Source organism: Mytilus galloprovincialis, chromosome 1 (assembly GCF_965363235.1).
Source record: "Mytilus galloprovincialis chromosome 1, xbMytGall1.hap1.1, whole genome shotgun sequence".
Taxonomy (NCBI): domain Eukaryota; kingdom Metazoa; phylum Mollusca; class Bivalvia; order Mytilida; family Mytilidae; genus Mytilus; species Mytilus galloprovincialis.
Window position 1 is genome coordinate 64,382,279 of NC_134838.1, and position 26,270 is coordinate 64,408,548.

The 26,270-nt window shown below is 30.4% G+C and overlaps 1 protein-coding gene across 1 annotated transcript in view; it reads left to right on the plus strand.

The window, feature by feature from the left end:
• The first annotated feature begins 317 nt into the window (after positions 1-317).
• LOC143081456 (uncharacterized) overlaps positions 318-26,270 on the plus strand; it is a 115,512-nt gene continuing 89,559 nt past the window's right edge. Inside the window, exons 1-2 of the mRNA XM_076257360.1 lie at positions 318-407; positions 3,744-3,977. Coding sequence (XP_076113475.1) covers positions 353-407; positions 3,744-3,977 — 289 coding nt within the window. The 5' untranslated portion in view covers positions 318-352. The remainder of the gene's footprint in view (positions 408-3,743; positions 3,978-26,270) is intronic.

The following is a 26,270-nucleotide window of genomic DNA, read 5'->3' on the forward strand; positions in this document are numbered from 1 at the left end:
TTTTTTAAACAAATAAGGCCGTTAGTTTTCTCGTTTGAATTGTTTTACATTGTCATATCGGGGACTTTATAGCTGACTATGAGGTCAGGGCTTTGCTCATTGTTAAAGGCTGTACGGTGACTTATAGTTGTCAATGTCTGTGTCATTGTGGTCTCTTGTGGATAGTTGTCTCATTGGCAATCATACCACCTCTTTTTTTTATATTATGTATATAAAAGTATATATATCGGATATTTTTGTATTCTAATAATACTATATCCTTGAATATTATAGTTTACATATAAAGATGTGTCACAAGTTTTCATTTTTTATATTATAGCCGTTTGGAATGTAATAGACACATCAACTTATCATGTTAAAAGCGTTACTTATCCACACAGCTGTTATGTTGACAGTCACTGCACAACGTAAGTCATATAAATAAGCACGATTGATACCAAGAAGCTATTTATTACAAATGTTAACAATTAAACAGTGTTAGGGCATATTGTGGAATATACATCATCCGCCATTTTCAAAAATCCCGAAAACTTTCATTTTTTAAATCGATATTTGACAGACTTTAACTTGAAATTAAACTGTTTTAAGTAGCATTCTTCGGCAGATATATGTTTTAATATACTTACTCGATTTGCAAAGTTTGTTTTTGATGTACGGAATTTCTTTATTTTTTGTACAAGTAAACATGGGTATCAGTAATTTAGCATGAAGGCAACGGAGAAATGTTTTTACAAGTCTAAAATGACAGACTTTAATCAAAAATTAAACTGTTAGGACCAAAAAAAAAACAGTGTTAGGGTCCAAGTACCCTTGTACTCCGATGAATCAACAGATCAGCATAAAAAAATAACCAACTGAGGTTCAAAATATTCACTTATGTCTGTTTAAACTCACATTGAAATATAATATATATTTGGTTCTAAAGTGTTCTTATTGTGGTTTTCTTTTGTTGTAACAGACGTCTTAATATTTTTAGCAGCTATATGTGTTTTTCTTGGATGTGGGGTTATTGTTCATAGTCATTCGTTTTTCTATTCCAATGAGGGAATTATTGACATAGCGAATCACCTGTCTATAAACGTAAAATTGATTTGATATTGACTGAAATGTTAACATACACAAAGACGAAAATCACATTAACTTTTCGGACATCAGCAATAGATAATAATGCTGCTTAAGCCATTGCAAGAATGTGTACTGTGTTCTGTAAAATTAGGATCATACCTCTAAATATACTTTAGTTAGTGTATAATAACAATGAATAACTAATATTATAAAACAATGTTAACTGATGTTCCCTAATTTGTGACATTTAAATCTATTATTTCTGTTTATTTTCGTTGTATTTTTTGTTTATACATGTATAGTGAATTTTTATGTGTACATCATACAGGTAAACTGTAAGATAGATATTAAACCAATTTTTATCCACCATTTTCTACATAAGAAAATGCATGTATCAAGTCAGGAATATGTCAGCTAGTTGATATTCGATTGGTGTGTTTGAGCTTTCGATTTTGCCATTTGATCAGGGGCTAGCCGTTTCACATTTTAGTATGGTTCTTTGCATCATACTAAAAATAGAAACTTGTTTTCATGTTGTTATATTCACAAGATTATAAAATTGAGAATTGAAATGGGGAATGTGTCAAAGAGACAACAACCCGACCAAATAAAAAAACAACAGCAGAGGGTCACCAACAGGTCTTCAATGTAGCGAGAAATTCCCGCACCCGGAGGCGTCCTTCAGCTGGCCCCTAAACAAATATATACTAGTCCAGTGATAATGAACGCCATACTAATTTCCAAATTGTACACAAGAAACTAAAATTAAAATAATACAAGACTAACAAAGGCCAGAGGCTCCTGACTTGGGACAGGCGCAAAAATGCGGCGGGGTTAAACATGTTTGTGAGATCTCAACCTTCCCACTATACCTGTAACCAATGTAGTAAAGTAAACGCATAACAATACGCACATTAAAATTCAGTTCAAGAGAAATCCGAGTCTGATGTCAGAAGATGTAACCAAAGAAAATAGTAAACTGACTTAACCAAACAATAAGAATGCAACACGACTACATTATCATTATCACCTTAATCATAAATATGCGGTTGTATTCTTAATTTTTATTTATATATAAATTAAAAAGATACATCATAACGGTCATGTACACTAAGATTTGAAATTGATGTAACCACAATTTAGTGATAAATATCGTCAGCAAAATGTTTATCTTGGTACTGTAGAGAAAGGCTGATCAACGATGGTAATTGATAAAAGAGAGACGGACGGACGCACGGACTTTAAAACAGTACACTAATTCTATCGTAAGCAAGTTCTAAATGTTGGTATATGCCAAATATTAGAGATACCAAGTATTTATAAACTTGATGGGTTCAGTATTCTGCTTATTTAAAATTAAAAAAAAAATAGCTACTATTTTGACATCTTGACCTTCAAAAAAACGCAAACTGATATGAAAAACAATTGTTGATTAGAAATAATTATGACAAAGGGAACAACATTAAGAAATAATTGATGCAAGCTATACTTTATTGTAGTTTTAACATTGGTAGGCATTATATTCGTGATTATTTTTGCCTGAGCGATAGTGAGGGCTATAATAATACGAATACAATGCTTATCCATGTTAAAACTACAATCAAGTATAGCTAGTATCAATTATTTCGATTCTGATTAGGACAATTAAGGTTATTTCTATGTCCGATGGGTATAAGGGTAAATGTAAAGCGATTGTGTAGGTTCTTCCAGGAACATCCCGTTTTTGTTTGTAAAGAAACAAACAGATGGCACTGTGATTTTTCAGAGGGAGCAGTTTTTGAACAGCCAGCATGAACGATTGTGGTATCTAGGTCAAATATGTCAATTTCGGAATGCAACACATTACAGTCATAATAAATGAATTAGTAACAACATGTGCATCATTTAAGAGTTTTCAAGTGTTTTAAATTAATAAAATATATTAAATGCATGCCAATTTGATAAAATTCATTATTCTGCAGTAGTCAATAAACGCATGTGCCAAAAGAAATATTAGATTTAGAGCATGGGTTTATTCATAAAGCGAAAGAAGCACGTCATATTAGAATGATAAATAATGTTTCAAAGACTTGTTTGCCAAGTGCAAGTGAGTTAAAGACATTGAATCAAATGTTGTATTAGAAAAAACATAAAAAAAAAACCTAGTTAAAAAAATATTACACTACGAACAACATTTGACTCTTCCGAATACCGTTTCGATGCTCAAAAGTAGGAAGGAAAATACACCAGCAAAACATAATTGCTCCATCTGAACTCAATTAATTAATGTGTATATTTCTCATTGTTTTGGAGAAGACGTTACTAAGTTGTAAAACTTGTGTCTGATCTACATTTTGAACAATTAAACTACACACAACCTTCATAATAAGCATCATCTTATTTGATTAAGTTACGTACATTTAAATTTTGCATGCAAATGTTAGTAAAGACAGTGAACACCAAATTATGTCGTGCCGAATGACTAACATCATTATTCGCGTAAAATGTACGAACATGGAAAAGAACAGTTTTACAATTTCTCTTAATGATACAATGTCTATTATGGAGATATTGACCAAATGGTTTTTTTTTTTCCCGAAATGATGTAGCTGACTAAAACATTAACTGCCAACCTATTCCAATGTTTACAAGATAAATGATATATAGTGACTTTTTTATAATATTTTCTTTTTTTACAGAGAACCTGACACCATATGGCACTGCTTCTCAAAGTTCTCCGTATGATTATAATGATAGAAGTAAAGGCAAACCGGAAAATGCTGTAAATCCACCAATATCAAATCAATATAGCTTAGATAATTGTTCAAGTACAAGACTGTCATACAGTGGTGATTTCAAAGCATGGTGGATGTTCACGTTTCCCTCTAACATAATATACATATCAAATATAACAATATACTACAGAAAAAACTGTAAGTATTAAAAAGCAATGTAAAATACCAGTGTCACCATTATATAAAAAAATGACTTTCGCCATGTTTTTTTATTTTTTGTAAATTGCGTTAACAATATATTAGTCAACAATGACACAACCCGACCATAGAGCAGACAACAGCAGAAGGTCACCAACAGGTCGTCAATGCAGCGAGAAATTCCCACGTCCGGAGGCGTCCTTCAGCTGGCCCATAAACAAATATATATATACTAATTCAGTGATAATGAACGCCATACTAAACTCCAAATTGCACACAAGAAACTAAAAAATAAAATAAAACAGAGGCTTCTGACTTGGGACAGGCGCAAAAATGCGGCGGGGTTAAACATGTTTGTGAGATCTCAATCTTCCCCCATACCCCTGGCCAATGCAGAAAAGTAAACGAATAACTTTTTGTTGTCTTTATAAAGCTAACAATGATACCGATAAAATCAGTTTCGACTTTTCCTAAAGAATTACCGCAAAATCCCAGAACAACCAATGTGTAGCAAGAACCGTCGTCTGATAGCTCTAAATCAGTGTCAAGCGGACGCCGCTCTTACTTATAACTGTTTCAATTTACCGTATCTTATCTAAAAGTTTTTAAAAAAATCTATCATAGAACCAATTCTGACAACCCTTTTTATTTACTTATTTCTTGATATTTTTTCAAAGTTTTAAACACCTATTCTAGTAATTTGTTAATTTCAATGCATTTTAGTTATTTATTTTTTAAAACTAGTACATCTACAACTCATCTGCGATTCCGTTTGTAAGGTGTTTTAACAAAGTTAATGAGTTTACAAAAGTTGGCTGAATAATAGGAAATTACACATGTTTCATAACATTGGTTAGTGTAATGTCATAATATAAATTTAAAAATTCTGAGGTTATAATCCAAATCCATATTCTTATCAATCATAATATTTTACGTACCATTATTAGTATAGAACAATATGTATACATTTGTCTTTTCCAAAAATATATGAATTACACTTGTATTTGTAGTATAGAACAATATGTATACATTTGTCTTTCCCAAAAATATATGAATAACACTTGTATTTGTAGTATAGAACAATATGTATACATTTGTCTTTTCCAAAAATATATGAATTACACTTGTATTTGCTTACATCCATTTCATCAGAACTTAAGTGAGTAGTTGTCGCTAATTCTGACAATAGGTTTTCATATTTTATTGAAGTCTTCGCAAGAATATGAAATTTTGTTCTAAATTTGTTGATTTATTCATATACACAAATAATTTGAAAAAGTTGTGTCTTTTAGCCCGGGCGTTGTCAGTTTATTGTCGATCTATGAGTTGGACTGTCCCTTTGGTATCTTTCGCCCTCTTTTGTTGTCATCATTATTACCCAATTCTTCTCTATACATACATTGTATATATATATATGATTTAAAAACCTCATTCATCATAAACACATTGAATAATGCAAACATTAAATAGTTTCTGTGTCAATCAACATGAAACAAAATTCGTATGTACTAAGGCAAGAGACGGGACCCGTACTTGAATTATAAACTGTCTTATCATACGAAATTATAAGTTTGTTTTATAATACATTATATGATTTCTACTCAGTTTTTAAGATGTTTGCAGCTTAAAGTCATTGTATGACTTTTCGTATTTTTGAGAATTTTTTTTAGAAATTCAAATGTGTGCGTTGATGGCTTTAGCTAACTCGGCTGTGATTTGTATGTACTGGTTTAGGTTGTTTTATGTAATGTATCCGTATTAATTCTGCAGTTAGTCACCATTTCGATTTTATCATGTATATCTATACAGTCATACAGAAAGCCCTATTCGTATTACGCACAACTTTTTTTAACTTTTGGTTGTCAATGCTCTTCAACTTTGTACTTGTTTTGGCTTTCAAACTTTTTTCATCTGAGCGTCACTAGTAAGTCTTCCGTGGACCAAACGCGCGTCTGGCGTATTCAATTTAAGACCTGGTACCTTTTGATAGCTATTATTCGTGTGTTTCTCTGTCCTATATGTTCTCCCATTAATTTACATTGAAGTCCTGTCATGTAATAATGTCATTTTAATGTTATATTAAACATTGCCATAAAAACGGGATGTTTGGCATGCCACAAACCAGGTTCGGCCCACCATTTTTATTTTACCAAGTAAGGAAAATGTTCATTGTTATATTATAGTTCGTTTCTGTGTGCGTTACATTTAAATGTTGTGTTTCTGTTGTGTCGTAGTTCTCCTCTTATATTTGATGTGTGTCCCTAAGTTTTAGTTTGTAACCCGGATTTTTTTTTCTCAATCGATTTATGAATTTCTAACAGCAGTATACTACTGTTGCCTTGATTTCCACAAAGAAAAACACCAACCAACATCGCAATGAAAGTTATAGGGGGTCCTGACTTGAAAAAAAACCTTCTGACTTCAATCCAGAAAACAAACGTCCTGATGCAAGAACACTAACGTAAAATAATATATTATATACAATTCAAATATACAAACATTGAATTACAGATTCTTGACCTTGGAGAGATACACACAAAATTAAATATTAATTAATTAAAGTTAATATTATTTACTGTCAACATTCAAAAGTGTTCACACTTGGAATATGTTTCCGTCCTTGGTGATTTCAATAAGACTTCCGATTTTCAGTATATCACAGTGTTTCTTTTGCATGTGTTTAATTAGTTACCAAAGGTATCAGGATTATAATTTAACATGCGATTTTAACATAAAGTTTTTTTTTAAATTACTAACGAAATAATTATTTAAAGGAGCACTTGCTGTCAAATTCATGATCATCCAATTACTCAAATTCTTATATTTTATTTATTACATATCAAAATGTAAATCCAAATAGCATTTTGCCCGGAATTAACTATGTTCTCTATAATCATGATAATAGATATCTGAATTCTGAGTGTATTTCAGTATATACACCATCTAATTAACTATTGAGATGACCATCGTAATATGACGATCGTCACTTAAATTGATGTAAATATAAAAACAAATATATCGCAATCGGCGACTTGGCGCTATTCGATTTTCTAGCTCTGTTTGATTTCATGTTATAGGTTAAAAATAAAAACGGTATAGGAATGTTTTTTGTGGATCTGTCCATGAAATGTTTCACCTTTGTTTCACTTCAATTGTTAACTTGCTTTTCCTTTTAATTGCTGAACACGACTTATTCATGCATAACCAATCTATGGCCAATGCGTTAATTTTGAAGGTCACATAAATACGGATTCAATGAGGTCAAATAATTCACTTGCAAGGAATAATTCACCAGGGATGTTTCTTTGCTCATTTCGGAAAGAATGAACCAAATTGGCTGATAAAAACGAATTTGTATTTTATTATTTCACTTTTATTAATGATTGAACAAAAAAAAAATCACCTTGAGTTCCTTTATTGCATATTGTAGCTAGTGCCACTTTATATAAAACAGAAATTTATATATCGATAGTTTTTTTAATTCATTAGTATAATTTTCAATGTTCTGAGCGAAAACAAAACGACTATTCAAGTATAAACGATGTACATGTAATTACCATGATTTATTCTAGCAATATCATGAGTGTAATGACTTTTAAACAATTGCATAAAATCTTTAACATTTCGATAAAACTTGGTCACACCGACCTTTCAACATCGGATATGTTATATGAGTAAGTTGAAAACTGCAAAAGAGACATTTGAAATAGGATTTTACATCAATTACCAACTGCAGTATGCTAATTTAGATCAGCTACGACGAAAATAACTCCACTAATGTTTATACACATATTCCATAAGGGCCCATTACGCATAAGTCGTCATCATTAGACTGCCTAGAAAAACATTACATCACTTAAAGATAAGACATTGAAATTAACGCATACTTGTAATTTGTCACCCCCTTCTCCCTACTTTTTTAACTGCGCTCCTGGTAATTATGATGGGTTTGTTCTTAACTACTAGCTATATAGGTTACAAAAGAACCATGTAATCGAAAAATTTTGAGACCACGAAGTAATATGCTTTCACACTTGTAGCCACGTAAGGTTTTACAAACCGCTTTGAAAAGCATTATATACATTCGAGTATACATATTAAACTTAACATGTTTTCTCGGTAACCGTTTCGCTAATTACCGTATCTGAAAAAAGCTCTATGCGAATTGCTTTCCCGTCCTCAACATGTCATGCCATCATTTTAATGAAAACATTTCTTTTTTACAATTGTTTTGTTAAAAGCTGGTCTATAAACACACATACTATGTTAAGGTGTAATACCACCAAATCGTGGTACTTCACATCCGGTTGTATACGAAAATAGGTTGAAAAAAATATTCCTTTGAATTTTACAGTTGAGGTAATTAATCTTACATTTACTGGCAGTAAAAGATATCTGTGTCATAAACATATGTCTTAGGTATTTCAAAGCAACATTATTTTTTTAATTGGGATTTCTATAGAATATTTTGTAATCTTGAGGTTACATAGTGACTAAACCATGTACACAGATAGAATAAGGGGAAACATTTGATTGGTTAACTTCCAGTGCTGGTTATTTTCTTATATGCAATGAAATGTTATGTGCATTTTTTTCTATAGTACTGGACAGACTAAAACTTTATTCATGCCAAGTATTTCTTTATTTGAAACAAAGATACATTCTACACATATTTTTGAAAAGTGCAAATTTAACAAAGACTAAAAGGGGAAAATCAATGGTGTTATTACACCTTAGTTAATATCAATCTACTGATAAACATAGTGACATGAAGATATCGTATTTGCCATAATGCTAAAACCATACAGTGATAATCAATGTATTTTACTTTCGATGGCAAATTAAATGTTTTAAGTTATAAACATGATATAAGTAGATCAGATACGAAAGAATATAGATGTACTTATACACTTTATGTCAAGCAGTAAATCTTAGAAAAACCTTAGATAGAGGCACAGCATTGAAAACAAAAGACGCATGTGTACAACCAACAATAATTAACTATACTCGTTAACCCTTAATTCCGTAATTTAATCATATATCGCTAAATTAGACGACATGAAATCAGCATTGTTCTGATTTATGCAATTGATTAGATTTCATACACCAATGGTCATTAGAAAAACAGAAAGTATAAACTTGAACAAATATGAACATGCCTCTAACACTATAACATAAATCACTTTTATTGCAGATGCTAACCGGATGAGTGGATTTAAATTATATGTGACCAATACATCCACTATTCCGCCTGTCGGTTATCTCTGTTATGAAGATTTTTTTTCTGTGAAGCCTCCTTTTCCAGACATTAATCAGACAATTCCTTGTAATCAACTTGGGAAATATGTCATTTATTATGATGATAAAGGATCTGAAGAACTTGGTACAGTCTTGGAACCTATTGTTGAGTTATGTTACGTTGCCATTAATGGTGAGCTATTTGTTATTTTTTCAACATTGTAATTAATTCTTTAAAATATTTTATCATAGACATTTGAACTTACTAGAGACACATGCAACACGAGATCTCGTCGTATACTTGATCAAACATATATCACCGTACGGTTTTAAAAAATCACCAAAACCCAAAATATGTCAATGATACAGTAACAACTTAAAGATTCCAATAATTCATAATAGACAACTTATTGGCAATATATTCAGATATATTAATATTACAGAAGAGATCTCTATGATTAACTAAAATCGAGAAAGTGATAAAAATGAAAATTTGAAAACTCAATTTTTGATACATGAATATAAACAGCAAGCCACAAATTATAGGGCATATACGATTGACAGAAACCCGTGTCAGTTTCATTATACGAGATTTCAATCTGATTTTCTATAAACATAATTGTGAGGAAACATTTGTCAAAATTGCTTAATGTAAAGGATCTTGTTTTTTCTTCTTCGATTTAATGAACATATTAAATTCAAAGTTACATCGAAACACCTTAAGGTACAAGTAAGGATAACAATCCTGAATTACGCGAGAATTCGCAAAATAGTTTCATTTCTTCCTAGTAGTACAGTAGTACAATTACAACCGTGAAAACCGTGTATGGTGACTTATTATAGCTTATACATGTATGGAGGTCATTTGCATGCTGATAGACAGTTTTCTAATCTTCAAGCATACCTCATCTCCATAGTGTTATACCGATACTATATATTTGGAAAATCTTCATGTTAATTCCTATACTGTTTACTCATGAAGTGTTAAAACATTCTGGATGTTTAAGATATTCTGGTTTAACTGGACATTAATTAAATCCTTCGACAGGTGCAATTTATCTACAAATGTTTCTTTTAAATTAAAACGGTATTCGGTTCACTTGGTTAATATTGCTACGATCGTTGTGGCTACATTTTTCATTTACACTAACTTGGCATGCACAAGCATCATTATTAAGAAACATTTTGTAGTTAAACAATCAGTTCAACATAATCATGATGGCTTTCATTAAACATTCCGAAATATACTATAGAAGACAAAATGTATAGCCTTTCATATTCTTTGCTGCAGAGCTGCATGTTTTTCATTGTCTTAAAATGACTGTCATTTTTTTGTATTAATGTTTTATACTTTGTTTAGTGTTTCTTTCCAATCATCAACATTACGCACAATAAATATAGATTTTTAGTCAATTTATCAAAAATGAGTATTAACATATTCTATATGATAGACGTTCAAAGAAAATCGTTATTATGGGCACCATATTTGTAGGATGCGTCAAAGGTACATGGGGAACAAACTGTTCTGATGCATGTCCAACTAAATGTATAGATCAACACTGCTATCCTGGAAACGGTTCCTGTGTTTGGGGATGTGATCCTCAGAACTGTTTAAATAACATCTGCGATATACATACAGGTGCTTGTAGCGAGGGATGTGAACCTGGATTAACCGGAGAGTTCTGTAACAGGAGTAAATATATTTTAAATGTTCAAGTTTTTTTTTATAAATTATAAATCAGTTGTCACAAAACTTTTTTTTAAAAGAGAATGTCAATAAAAACTTACAAAGTTAAACACTATCAACCAACGGAACTAACGAATAAAATGATTTGTTAAACCGAATGGTAGAGCCATCTAAACCTCTAATTTGTATAACAGTTGTTATAATTCTGTTATATTGTCAACACTGTTTGAGCTACAAAAACAAATATATTAGGTAACAGAAAAGTATCAATATCATAATTTGGATCCAGCAATCAAAACAGTGTAAACATACATCACAAACATCAACCTTATTCAAACAAATTTATTTTTGTTTAACTATCTGCGCTGTGTATTTTACACACTTATACTTAATACATAAATGTACATTGAACTATTTACTATTTATTATTGAAAAGCTTTTTATTGCATTATTTCCTTTTTTTACTAGTTCTCTTTTTAATGCATACGCTTACTTATGGCATGTAAATATACCAACTTCAGCTTTAAGTGTATATAATGTGTATATATTCTGCGTTGTATTTTGTTTGTTTATGTCCAGTGTGTATGTAAGTCGTTGTTTAAGGTTGTTTTGTACATTATGTTGTACAGCTGTCTTATATTCGACTCACTATAATGATTATTTCACTTTTTACTTGTCAATTATTGCAACATATGACATGAAAGCAAATAGATTAAAAGCAGAATTTTGAAAGAAATTGTCTGTCTAAAATGTAGGAACTAAAACTAAGAAAAAATTTGTATATCGTATACCTACATAAAGATTTGTAAAAGAAAGTTAATTTCGTTTTTGTGTAGTTTACATGTAGAAGAAGTTTTTTTTTTATTATTTATAACAAAATATCTTTGTATGAAATAGATATGTTCATTTAATTAAATGCTCGATATGAATTATAGGGATAGCAATTGATTAATTTCACAGTAATCATTTCATTATTTCAGTAATGTCATAGTACCAGTTTCGAAATCTTTTTTCCTATTTGTACTAAGTATTTTTTTTTTTCATTACTGATAAATCTAAAACTGTTCTTATTTTCTCTGTAATAAAATACTTATCTAATATAAAAGAGGGATGAAAGATACCAGTGGGACAGTCAAACTCATTAATCGAAAATAAACTGACAACGCCTGGCTGAATATGAAAGAAGACACACAGAAAAACAATAAATCACATTACACAACATAGAAAACTCAAGAATAAGCAACATTAACCCAACCAAAAACTAGGGGTGATCTCAGGTGCTCCGGAAGGGTAAGCAGATCCTGCTCCACGTGTGGCTTTTGCATGTTTTGTGTTGCTTATGTTCAAACAGAACAGTTAATATTAATGTATTCTAATGAGAGTTAATCCTGGAAGCTTGTAACTAAATGGAAACGGGACACCTGGTGTTAATTCCAAAACAACTGTTTGAGGAAGTGTTACTCATTAAACAACAGTTTTTGGAGGTAAGAAAACGTTCGTGTTTTAATATTATTGCATTTGATTACCATGATTACACATCGAACATATTTATATATTAAAGCAATACCATATGGTTAATATTTTTCGTCGTTGAAAAAAAAAGGATCGACAATGACTGATGTACAAGAGACAAACAAAAAATCCGCAAAAAAAAAATCTGAGTTAAGCTTACTCAATACAAAAAAACTCAGATCGCTTAAGAAAAATTAAACTCCAATGTCCAAATAAATGCACAAAATGAAAGACTCGTAGCAAATTCAATTCAGATTCAGATTGATTGTTGGTTCCGTAATGTCCATTTGCAAATATGCATGCATATTCAGAACTAGGGCAGGCTAATAATACTTGAACTCGATAGTTCTATAAAATTGAATCGAGGGTATTTGTTTCTCTGATGTACAGAACGATAAAACCCCTCTACACGGAACATTATATGTAATGTATTTTCCAACCGGATATTCTTATCAATACATCTAGCGCAGAAAAAAGACGCCAGGATATAAAATAATGATATACCTCTCTCAACTCTTTGGAAATACATGTCTTATGGTAATTTTGTTAAGGTAATGCAAGTAAGATACCAAAATATAAACTTCACTTCTATTTACAAAGACTGCTCCATATGGACTATCATGGTCAATATCGTGGTATAATTCAAGGTATAATGACTCCGTCCTTCATCTGTGGCATATCTCATTCACATGAATGGCGGCAATAAACTTATTCACCAAAATTTTAAAGAATTTTATATTTAAAGAAAAATGAATTTTACGAATTGTAATCTGTGTATAAGAACATAAATTGCCAATGTATATCCTTTTCTACCTATTGGAAAGCACTGTAAAACGACTCGTGGTATGTATACTAGAAATGTTTAAATAAAACAAGGTTAGTTGAATAAACAAAACATAAACGGAGGATGCACAGCTAGTAATGAATAATTAAAAAACATTATAATAATAAGGAGTTGTGGTATGATTTGAAAAGAAAACAAACGACAAGATACCATAGTGTTACATGTGTAGCAACAATAGGTCATCACACAGCTTTAAACATAAACCAAACCTATACAATATAGTATGCATACACGGTTACATCATCACAAGATACAAAAAATTTCAAACGAGAATAAAATCAACTACTAATTTATGATAAAACGATAAACTGATAATAAATACAACGTAACCATCGAATACATGTACTAGAAAAAAAGAAAATCACACAAATACTGAACTCTGAGGAAATTCAAAACGGAAAGTCTCTAATCAAATGGTAAAATCAATGATAAAACAAATCAAACGAATGGACATCAACTGTCATATTCCTGACTTGGTACATGTACAGACATTTTCAAATGTAGAAAATAGTGGATTGAACCTGGTTTTATAGCGCTAAACCTTCGCACTTGTATGACAGTCGCATCAAATTCCGACTAAGTAACAGACTCCTATTTTGAAAGATCATATCAAACACAATTAATTAAAGATGATGAGATTAATTCAGATGAAAAACATATAGCTTGGGTCATCAAATATTTACCCTCTTTACACTTTTTTCTTCAACATGGAGATTGAACTTTGTAGGTAGACGATGATCATTTCGCAAGAAACGATATTTCTTTTTGAAATGTATGTACGTGGAAATGAGTTTTGATACAATGACACTACTACCCCTAAGGATGAATGAAGAATAGAAATATGGTTACTATGGTCTTCTTTCGATATGCAGTAAAACCCTTGAAAAGTTGGGCGTCCGTTTGGCTGTGCGGGATGTACAAGTACGCAGCAATGTCCGGTCAGAATCAGTTAATAAATTCCAATGATTCGTTTACAGAACATGCCCTTGCCCTTTTGGAAAATCATTGAGATGTCAGAAGGTATGCTTATCCAATTTTCCATCATTTTCAAGTTGAATTGTAAATTTCCCCGAGCTTTATTCAATTCTTTTTTTTTAATTTGTTCTCGTTCTGAGCATGTATGAAATATTATCGTTAACCTTTAAGAAATTAATCAATTCCTCATCAACTTATGCACTTCAAAACTGCATTGATATGTAACGTGAATATAAAGTATAGACATGGAAAACGGGTAACAAATCAATGGTAATTAGATATAGGAAGATGTGGTATGAATGCCAATGAGACAACTCTCCATCCAAATATCAATTTATAAAAGTAAATCATTATAGGTCAATGCACGGCCTTCAACACGGAGCCTTGGCTCACACTGAACAACAAGATATAAAGGCCCCCAAAATTACTAGTGTAAAACCATTAAAACGGGAACACCAACGGTCTAATCTATATAGAAAAAAAGAAACGAGAAACACGTATAAATTACATAAACAAACGACAACTACTGTACATCAGATTACTGAATTAGTACAGCTGCAAACATTTGTAGCGGGATTAAACATGTTAAACGTTTTAAAGGTACCAAACGTTCTCCCTTTTCATGAACAATAGTATAACATTGCAACATAATGTATTTTGTAGTCGACAGGTTCACAAACGTGTTAAAAATTAGCCATTACTAATCAAAATGTCGAAAATAAAAGGCACGAAAAAATCTGCTTAACATTTGACAACAAAACAGATTAAATATCATTACTCATACATAAAACATGGGCAAATGTCTGAAGTTATAACCCAAACATTAAATATGAACGAATATCTAGAGTTATAACCCGTACATTCAACATAGGCGAATGTCTGGATTAATTTTTTTTTCATTTACCATATTGTTTCTTTCACGTTTAGTTAGTTACAAGTAACCAGAAACGCATTTCAGTTTATTCTCGTACAGAATTAATTAGATTTCCTGATTTTATGAAGTATTTTCTTGATGCGACCCATACATCAACTTTTCCACATGCCTGATGATTGTTTGTAAATATATATATCCGTATATGACTTGATGTAAGTAGAGTCATACCTATAAGTAAAACTTGTAAGTTTCATCAACCTTGAAAAGAAATGCACCACTAATCAGACCTCTCCATTTTCTTTTCTTTTCAAAAGTTCATTTTATATTTATGTTTTATATTAAGTCAGAAAAACAATGCCAATCATAACAATTGACTCATTAATAAAACAGTTATTATAATGATTACATTTTTTTTGTTACGAGGCAAGATGTAGATGGATCAGTATGCGTTGAAAGCCGAATAAAAATAAAACACGTGACTGTACAAAAGTTATTTTGACATTAATGACAGATATAATGTGTTCGGCAATCGATCTTCAAAAACCAAAAGAATAAGCGTTAAAAAAACAGCGTTGAAAATCAAGGATAGGACATGGTCTACGATGAAAAGGAATACAGACTGCGAATTGCAGTAAAAATACCCTTTTTAATCGTTAATGATTCGTAATTAACGGATACCAAAAATTTCGGCCGATATTAACAACAGAGTCTATATCAGAGATGGGTCCGATTACTTTCAATGTAATTGATTAAATTAAAATTACTTTGTCATTTGTACGATTAAATTAAATTAATGATTACTTCATTTCTGAAAGTGTCTGATTAAATTAATGATTACATTGGCAAAGTTATCATGATTACATCTGATTACAATGAATTAAACAAAAAACAAAACATTTTGAATGATGAGAATGAATTAACGTTTAATATAACGTTGGTTCTTTTTAGAAAGAAATTTGTTTTATATATTTTAAAATGATAACTTCAAACTTCATCTATTTAATAAACCACAAAAGTTCACTACAGACATACATGAACATTCACCCATTACACTTTATCGTCATTGATCACTGAATCATTTTGACTTCAATTGAATATGAGTTTGCTGTTTGTCTTCTGACCTCTTCCAGACTTTATATGTATTTCAAGTTGCAGTTTTTGGAAGTTAAAATATGGATGAAATAAAGTTAACAGATAAAAATTATGAAAACATTTAATAGAATTGTTTAAACAAATTGTAAACAAAATACAAGTACTATAAGTCAATGCAATATACATGTCCAGTCCAAGTACATACAAACATTTGCTTATATTAAACAAGATATTTGTCCAACTTTTAATTTAGTTTGTGCTAATTAGATAAATTTTCACATGTCTGATTAATCTTTTATCATATATATTGTCCTACAGCTATACTCAAATGGAAATTGCAATAAAAACAAACCTTAATTGGTTTCCTACCTGTCAATTCAAAGTTTACAATAATCACAATATTAACAAAAGATTATAATTCGGGGTTAAAGAAAAATATAATATTGCTTAAATATAACAGGTTTTTTTTATCAACTATATATATATGTACATCTTTAAATTGTGAATATATGTACAATATCTTTTACTAAGGCCTTCTTAGGCTAATGATGACTTTTTAAATATTGTAACAGTTTATTTTTTACTGAAGTATACAAATCAATTAACATGCTTGATAAAGTAAACCAAACTATCTTAACTTGTTAAATATCTATTAAATAAGAATAACAAAAAGGTTCATTTATTGACCATAAACACAAATCAAGATTTTTTTCATTGTAATCAGAATGTAATCAAAATGTAATCAGGATTACAGGGTATTTTGAAAAGTAATTGATTAAATTAAATTACATGTAATCAGATTTTTGGCTGATTAATGATTACAATGATTACTTGAAAAATTGTAATCAATTACAGCTGATTAACGATTACAATTACAATTACCCCAAGTCTGGTCTATATAACCATCTTATTACATGTATTACCAAATAAAACGATAAATTTTGGCAAAGAAAACGTGTAACTTATAACTTATTATATGTTCATATCAATTCATGCCATATTGACTTAACGGTAAATGTATAAATGATATGCATCTACAGTGGTTTTCAAAACATTTACCCATCATACATTTTGTCATATATTTATTACAATTGGAATATCATCAAACAATTTTAAATAAATTAATCAAGTAGGAATAAAGAAATATAATGTAAAGGCTTGATGGACACTTTTATATATTGTTTTATTGTTGTTTTTTATTTATTCCTCTTGTCTCAAAAACACCTAAAAGATGTATCACTGAACACATGTGGCATATTAAACAGATATGTTTAAAGCTATTTGTTCGTACTTTGTCCGTTTTATGTATCACATCCAGAATTTATTAAGTCACATCAATGTAGTTGATGAGGAAAATTTAAGAAAATTTCAAAAACAAATAATTGCTTCTTCAAATTCTCTAGTCAAGCTTGAACAAAATGTCGTTATTGTAAGCCCTTCGACAGAAGGTTACCAGCAATGTCTTACCTAGAAAATGTTACCAAATTCTCTAAGTATTCATGTTCTCCTCGTAAACTTGCAGGATGTTTAAATTCGATAAGAACATAAAACATATGTATGTAAATTGTCTCTCTGCAGTCGCTTATTGCTGATAATTTTTAAAAAATGTTTAAGGGAGTTCGCTTTTCAGTTTCAAAATAATTAGCTTTTCAAAACACTACTTTATATTGAAACGGGATTAATAAAGGAATTAAAAGAGCCAAACAATATATAGGTCAATGTGCTTGTTTTCGAGATATAAGCCATTGAAATTTTGGCGGGAAAATATTCTCTCTTGACTTTTTATAGCTTTATCATTGACAAGTTTAAGTTCTCCAAAACTATTAAAAATTATCAAAATTTTTAAGACTTTTACAGATGGCTTTTCATGATACATGTCAAAGATCTATAAAAAGAAAAATGGGGGTCAATGGGCAAATTTGTTTAAGGCATTCAAATGGATAAAACCAGAAACATGATAATTGAACTTCCTTAATTCAATATCAACCAGCAGAATTTAAAACCGATGTATTCTTCATTTTGGGTGATTGGTTTATGTAATGCATTGCATTTTGTCCTATTTTAAATCATCTCCACTCCTTTATTATAGTAAAAACTATAAGTGTGTTGTTCAAAAATAATGGCTGAAGACCACTCCAACATCTAAAGCTTTGTTGATTTGGTTTTCATTAGAGAATAGTAAATCTGGCTACAAAATATTTTTCCCCCTGGTTTTTCGTATCTTTTTGTATTCTATTACATAAAATATACACAAAGACAACACGCGGATTTACGTAAGCATCTGATTCTTTAAAACATGTGCCATTTTACAAGCACCTAATATCAAAGTTTAAAAAGTACCTTTCTTTTAAATGGTTTGAAAAAATTATAATTTCTAGCGAATGAAGAGTTTAATTCAATTCGATTTCTGCATATCTTAATTAACTACGGATGTTTTTTTTAATACAACGGAGGTTTTGTTCATTATCCCAGTGATGCAGATTTTTACATGTTTTGTGACTTATTGACCTCATTGTGGTAATTTCGTATTACCATTTAAACAAAAGGATAAGAGCAAAGACTTGCAATAAAATATATGCCATTAGTTAACTCGAACACGTTTGGTGTTTGTCTGTTATGATCCGTTATTTTTCTAAAACTGTCATATTATTGGGATAACTGTTTGAAAGTAAATGCATATATAATTTCAAAAGAAAAAGAGTTGTATACCTTATGCATACTACTGGGATATAGAGGTATGAAAACATCACTTAGTCATCAGGAGAGACAATTATCTATCTACGTAAGAGCTAATAATATGAAGAATGAGATAAATATATTTTTTTTTATAAAAACTATCAGGTCTTCATACAATCAATTTTCGGTAATAACAATTTACTAGCACAAGACCCCGTAAGAGTTTTTGTATATTGTTTTGATTGTATACAATAAATACATTTTGTAGTTGTTTTTGTACAATTAATATTTGCAATAGTTTTACATATCATGTACATATGTTGATAATCTGTTTCACTAGAGTTTTTGTTATCAATGATCGATTAAAGATATTATTTGTAGTCATAACATAAAACTATATTTGTTTTTTTTTTTAATTTGCTTTTTATTCTTTATAATAAATTGATACGTACCTGTAATTTTTATAATTTCAACCTTCGTCAGCAAATCCGCTGTATGAATATAAAAATATGTTCAAGTCATTCCTTTAAGGATAAAAATACTTGCTTTTACACATATCATATAATTTGATACTTGGTGTCATCGTCGATTACCATAGTTTATGTTCTTAAAGTTGAATATGGTCTGGTCTCTTTTCTTTGAGAACATTAATCAAAACAAAAGATAATAGAAATTTACTGCATTTATAGCTTGCATTTGACAAATGCTTGATTATTTCGAGATTGTCTACTTTTCACAAATTCATGCCTTATAGGTCTTTGACAACTGGACAACTTTTTTTTTAAATCCCTCAATATAAGGCTTTCAAAACTTAAGTGATTTTTAAATAAAAAAATATTAGCCTTTTTGAAAAAAAATCTCACATAAATTATTAATCTGTTAATTATTAGCTTTTGATTATTTGTTCCTTTTGTTTATCTTATACCTCATAATCTGTGTGTGTCTTGACACATCCCTTATCTTCAAATATTTTGATTTGAGTGTTCCAGAATCCGGAAAATCAAGGAAATTACTTCAGAAGCACATCAATTATTAACTGCCCCTTTGATCGACGACAATTCACTGTTTCAGAATTTATTGTATTCTGGGTAATAAATATTTCCGAAAGCGTACATCAAAATGTCGTGATTGGTTAACAATGTCATAAACAATCGAAATTCAACCAATGACGTGACTTTATTATCATTTTCAGGTACGAACACTGAGATTTCCCCAAGTCCTTTAGATTCTGAAAAGGCACAGTAGGGGTACATTTGTAGATAAATCATATAAGACAACATTTTCGGACAGTTTTGTTTGTTCTTTCGTTTTGTTTTGTTTGAAGAAAGAAATTATAAACATTAAACTCAGCAGTGTCGGCGTTTCAGATACACATTTCAGATGTGTAACGCTGTAGGTATACAAAAGCGTTATTATATGATAGACATAATGATTAAATCTTCAGGTCGTATTTTTGTTTACAAATGCATTTGTTGACAGAAAGTTAGATGTCACAATATTTGAGAAAATAGAAGGTTAATGAACGATAAAACTATTTACCAGTGCTTTATTACGACCCATTATTCAAATCACGGCATGGTTTTATCATTACATTTTTGTATTCAATATTGAAAACTTATTTGCCCATGGTTTCTGTTTGGTTTTCATGTGACATGACAACCATATAAAATGATTCACTTGACATATAAATGATATCTGATATATATTTTTACATCTTTGACGTGAACTTTCCGTGTGATTTAAGTTCTTATGATCTGATATGCAAATTTTCATGATAAACAAGATATTCGAACCTTATTACCAAATGTTTTCAAATTGATTGCATTTTTAACAGGTGCAATATGATAGTGATTTTAAACAAAATTATTTCTTTACGTTACCTGACTACATGGTTTTATTTTATCGCCATGATTAAATCTGTTTCTTGCTGGACTATTTAACATTAGTATACATTACTAGCTAATATTAGGTTAAACAACCTTTGCAATCAAACAGTTGCGATCTTTACCCTGTTTAAGCTTCCAGGATATGTGCGTTATTATTTAGTCGTTGCTTTGTCACCCGTTCGTTTTTCCATCTAATTATATCAATTGGGAATGAAATAACACTTTGCATTATCTAATGAAAACTGAAATTGTTATTGATGGCCCAGTTAAAAGAGGGAAGAATCCTTTTAGTTATCGTGTCGAAGTAAAAGGTCACTGTTACTTAAATGTGAACATAAAATGATTGACAGAATATTCTATCTTAACAAAATTTATACTAAAGAAAAGGGAATTGGAAAAAGCCTTCACATGTTGTTTTTTTCGATTGGTTTAAAGATTATGATCATGGTTATTCGAAGTATTTGTTTTAGGGGAGGAAAAGTTTTAATTTTAATTGTTGATCTATAATCATATATCTTTAATATAACTTTTCAAGATATACTATATAGAAAAGGGAAAAGACCCTTCGAGTAAAGATAATTGTTTAAAGGTGACCAATTCAGGACATGTTTTTAAGTGAATAAAATTGAGAATGGAATTGGGGAATGTGCCAAAGAGACAACAACCCGACCATAGAAAAAACAACAACAGAAGGTCACCAACAGGTCTTCAATGTAGCGAGAAATTCCCGCACCCGGAGACGTCCTTCAGCTGGCATCTAAATAAATATATACTAGTTCAGTAATAATGAACGCCATACTAATTTTCAAATTGTACACAAGAAACTAAAATTAAAATAATACAAGACTAAAAAAGGCTAGAGGCTCCTGACTAAGCTAGTTGGAGACAAACACCTGCTGTTTATTTTGATATCTTTAAATAAGGTTGTAGTAACAGTTACAAAATTGCAAGTAGATAAACTGTATAAATTTGTTAATCATGAAATCATAAGGGTAACTTTTCAAGGCAATAGATTTTCCATTTTTCAAATGACCAACAAATAGTTTCAATATTCTTAAGAGGCATAATAAAAAGTATGATACATGTAGCTGTTAATGTGAACATTGTGATTTCATCAACATCTTGGATTCTAGTGACATCTCTTGAAACATATTTCTTGTTTGTTATTTTTCAGCTTATTTTTTTTACATTTGCACCCCAATATCTGCCAAATTGTTGACAAAAGTCGAGGGATGCTGATCAAAATTCCAAAATTAAATTCATAGCGAAGGACTATATATCCATTTGAACTATTTTAGACAATGAGGCTATTGATTAATGTTCGGTTTAGATTGAATTGGTAGACTGAGTGTGAAAACATTTTACTTGTTCTTATAGTCTTTGAGCATGATGAGTATTCAAGCCAAATTAAAAAGCCGATAGAAAAGATATTATAGAAAAACAGTTTATATATCGCGGTAAATTACAATCGTATACCATAGAAAATTAATGGAAATTGAGAATGCTTAAAATGATTCAGAGAGCTTGAATAAAGACAAAATTAATGAACAAAAAGTAAGGACAAGGGTAAATGGTTGCAGAATGAGAAACGCATAGTGCATACTTCTTGGGACTAAGAAACAGTCATCTTTCTAGTGAAGTACTACAAAAATCGATATGAGTCAACCTACCTTTGTGATAATGATGTTGTTTAAGAGTTCGTCTATGAAAAATATATTGTCCCTGAAATTCCGACAAAAATCTAACAGCAATGCATCCCTTCTGGTCATAAACTGTTTACGAACCTGTGTCATATAATACTTTCAGATGGATATTTTTAGTGTTTCGTTTGATATATTAAAACGGTTTGAAAGCCCGATATGTATTAAGTTAGTTCCATGTCATGGCACTGGGTCATTACAACTTACGGTGGAATGTTAGTACCAGAGGGTATCATCAACAAGTAAACAGTGTTGTTGGTATTGACATCATTAATTACATTTTTTGCAATTTTGGGGTTCCTCCTGGTTATAAAACTCACAAATGTTGAGGTCTTATACATTTTTACATGTACATCTTTAACTTTCTGATGTTCAAATTTGAGCATTCTTCCTGAAAGTACAAAAAATAAATAAAAGCTTGAGATGCACATAGTTATACGTGTTATTTTGAATTACCCCTTCATGTTAATTCGAAGAGCGTGCTTCAAAAAGCATACCAACATTACAAAAACTCATAATCAGGAATAGTCATTTTTATGTTATTTGCATATAATTAAGGGTATACGACTATATGATTGGTCGTAAAGTCTTCTGGAAGTGGCTCTTGTTTAATTTTTTTTGTAATCAATATAACAAAGATAGCTTGTATAATACCACAATCTGGTTCATCGTTAGAATGATATGTTCACTTCAGATTTATCGTTAAATTGAAAAAATTACCAGGAAACATTCAGTTTGTGAATTATTATGAACTGTTTGTACTCTAGTCGTTAATCAAAACAGTTATTGTTGTTTGCTTTTTCTTTTCTGTTCAATACAGAAAAAAACTACTATATGATAAGACTCTTGTCATACATCTGAATAAACAAATCTGAACAGAAAAGGTAAACACTAAAGATTTCTAAAGAAAAGACATTGATAAGAAAAAGAAAAATAGTGTCACAAACACGTAATCATAAGAAGAAAAATTATTGTTTTATCAATTATTAATCACGACGAAAAAAGAATTCAACGAGATAAATTTAAGATGTTATGCAAATCAATTTAAGCTTATATCACAATATGAAGCTTATATCATATTTCAAGGATTTTTTGACAAACATTTTAAATGATAAAATTATAGTTTGGAGTTTTGATGACAACAATTCTTAACATATAAATTTAAGAAATGATTGATGCAAGCTATACTTTATTGTGGTTTAACATGGGTAGGCATTATATTCGTGATTGTTTTTGCCCGAGCGATAGTGAGAGCTAAAATAACACGAATTTAATGCCTACCCATCTTAACACAACAATGAATTATAGCTTGCATCAATTATTTCGATTATACATAATAATAAAAACTCTATAATTTCACCTACAAATATTCCAAAGTTGTTGACATTTTCCCACTAAATCCAGACAAGCCTTCTATGAATTTTGCCGTATTGTATTATTTCATTATTTCTTTTTTAATTTTTATTAATAAAAAGGGGCACTGATGCAAATTAATGGGTTTGTTAATATTATAAATTGTGTCCGTCAGGTACTAAATTGGAGGTAAAATGACGAAACACAATACTTATGTGTTGTGCTTTACTGATCATGGTTACAATAGTATTTTCAATGAAATGAAACATGAGATAAATCAAAATTACTTCCTGTTTGATACTGCATTTACAATCACAGTGTACCTGATGGGAGGTACGTTTTTCTGTTAGTACAAATTAACTTAGTGATATATCATTTGGTGCATTTCATTGAAATGTTGCTGCTGTATGTGTGTAATATGTCTTTTTACGACTTTTTTAATTGAGTAAGGTCATATCAGTTTGTTGCTTATTCATAATAACCTGTAAATGATGTTTTAGTATATCAGTTTGTAAGCGTATACAACTTGACCTAACATTTTTTTTAGGTAAGGGAAGTTTAAGCGTTCAAGATCATGTTTAATCGCGCTGTATTATAGATGTGTCTGTACCAAGTTTATCACCAGTAATTATATATACATATAAAGTGTTGTCATTTGTTGATGACATAAAAATAAATGGCAACAGGAAGATCGCCATTGCAGCTTTGGATTTAGAAAAAAACAACAACTTTTAAATATGCAACGATGATCAGTTGTATTTTTGTAAATATGCCCTATACATAATGGATAACCTATTAAAATTATTATAAGACATCTTATACATGTATCATGTTTCCGATTGTGGGTGAAATGAAAATCCTGCTTCCCACGCTTCTTCGTTTTATATCACACAAAAAAGGAAATGCTCTGAATATTATTCAATGCGTCATGAAAAAAAAACAAGATTAATGTTAACTTTATTTTATTATTAAAATAATCTATTGAACGGAAAATATTTTGGTGTGAAGCATTTGTCAAGTAATCTGTTGTGCATAATATAAATAGCTTTGCATCATCAATACAAAACGAAGGAGGGTAGGTAGAGTTTTTTTTAAATAGTGTCCTCGTCTTCTGGAAATATAATGCTCAATATAACTTTCGACAGTTCATATCAATTCCGTTAATTTTAACTACTTGTAAAGAATATTTACTTTAAATGTGCAGTGGAATGTTTTGAGGATTACAGGGTGTGATTTTGTAATGTATTCGTTTTAATTCTATAGCTAGTCACCACTTCAGTTTAATCATGTATATCTATTATATAGTCATTTTATTAAATTTACTGTTTTCAAAACTATGTATTATTCTTAAAAAATAATGTTTTTGTACCAGGCAGAGAACCCTGGCCTCACAACTTTTTGGAACTTTTGGTCCTCGGCGATCTTCAACTTTGTAGTTGTTATGGCTTTAAAACTTTTAACATCTGAACATAGTTTTATGTGGACGTAGCGCGCGTCTGGCGTATACAAATATTTTTAAACAGTTACCTTTTGATGGCTATTATTCGTTTGTTCCTCTGTCCTATATTTTCTCCAATTTATCTGTTTATTTATTGTAACCCTGTCGTGTAATGTTGTCATTTTAATGTTATAATTAACACTGCCATTAAAGCTGGAGGTTTGGCATGCCACAAAACCAGGTTCAACTCACCATTTTTTCATAAAATGCCCTGTACCAAGTCAGGAAATAGTCATTGTTACATTATAGTTCGTTTCTGTGTGTGTTAGATTTCGATGTTGTGTCTCATTTGTGTCGTAGTTCTCTTATATTTGACACGTTTCCCTCAGTTTTAGTTTGTAACCCGGATTTGTTTTTTCTCTATCGATTTATAAGTTTTGAACAGCGGTATACTACTGTTGCCTTTATTAACCGATATTTTGCCCTACGAAGACGTCACCAGACTCGGCGAATCCTTGTGATTAAGACACTGCGTACGTTTTGTTTCAAATGAATATAGATATATATGGGGTGAGGGAATATTTGTACAAAAAGACAGAGAGTTCAAAATTAAGAGAACTACGAGATTGGAGACCGAGAAAAGATAATAAGAAATGGACATAGAAATCCTGGTATATTTACTACAAAATAACAAAACATTAGAATGGCTGTGTTACCGTCCTCAAGGTTTATGCATTAATGGCAATACACACAATGAGATTCTGTATTAATTCGTAGAAGTAATTACATTATAAAGTGGTTATACTTTACATTTAATGACTGACTGAAAGAATCTTTATTGCATTAGATACAGCATTGCATAAGGAAAATAACAAAATATATGGATCAATGACCATACACAAATTAAGCATTTACTGTATTCGATTTCATCCCTTATTTTTCGGTTTGACGGGGGATGAATTTAAATGTTAACCTACAAATTTACCTGCATAAAATAACCATTCCATTTTATACATGT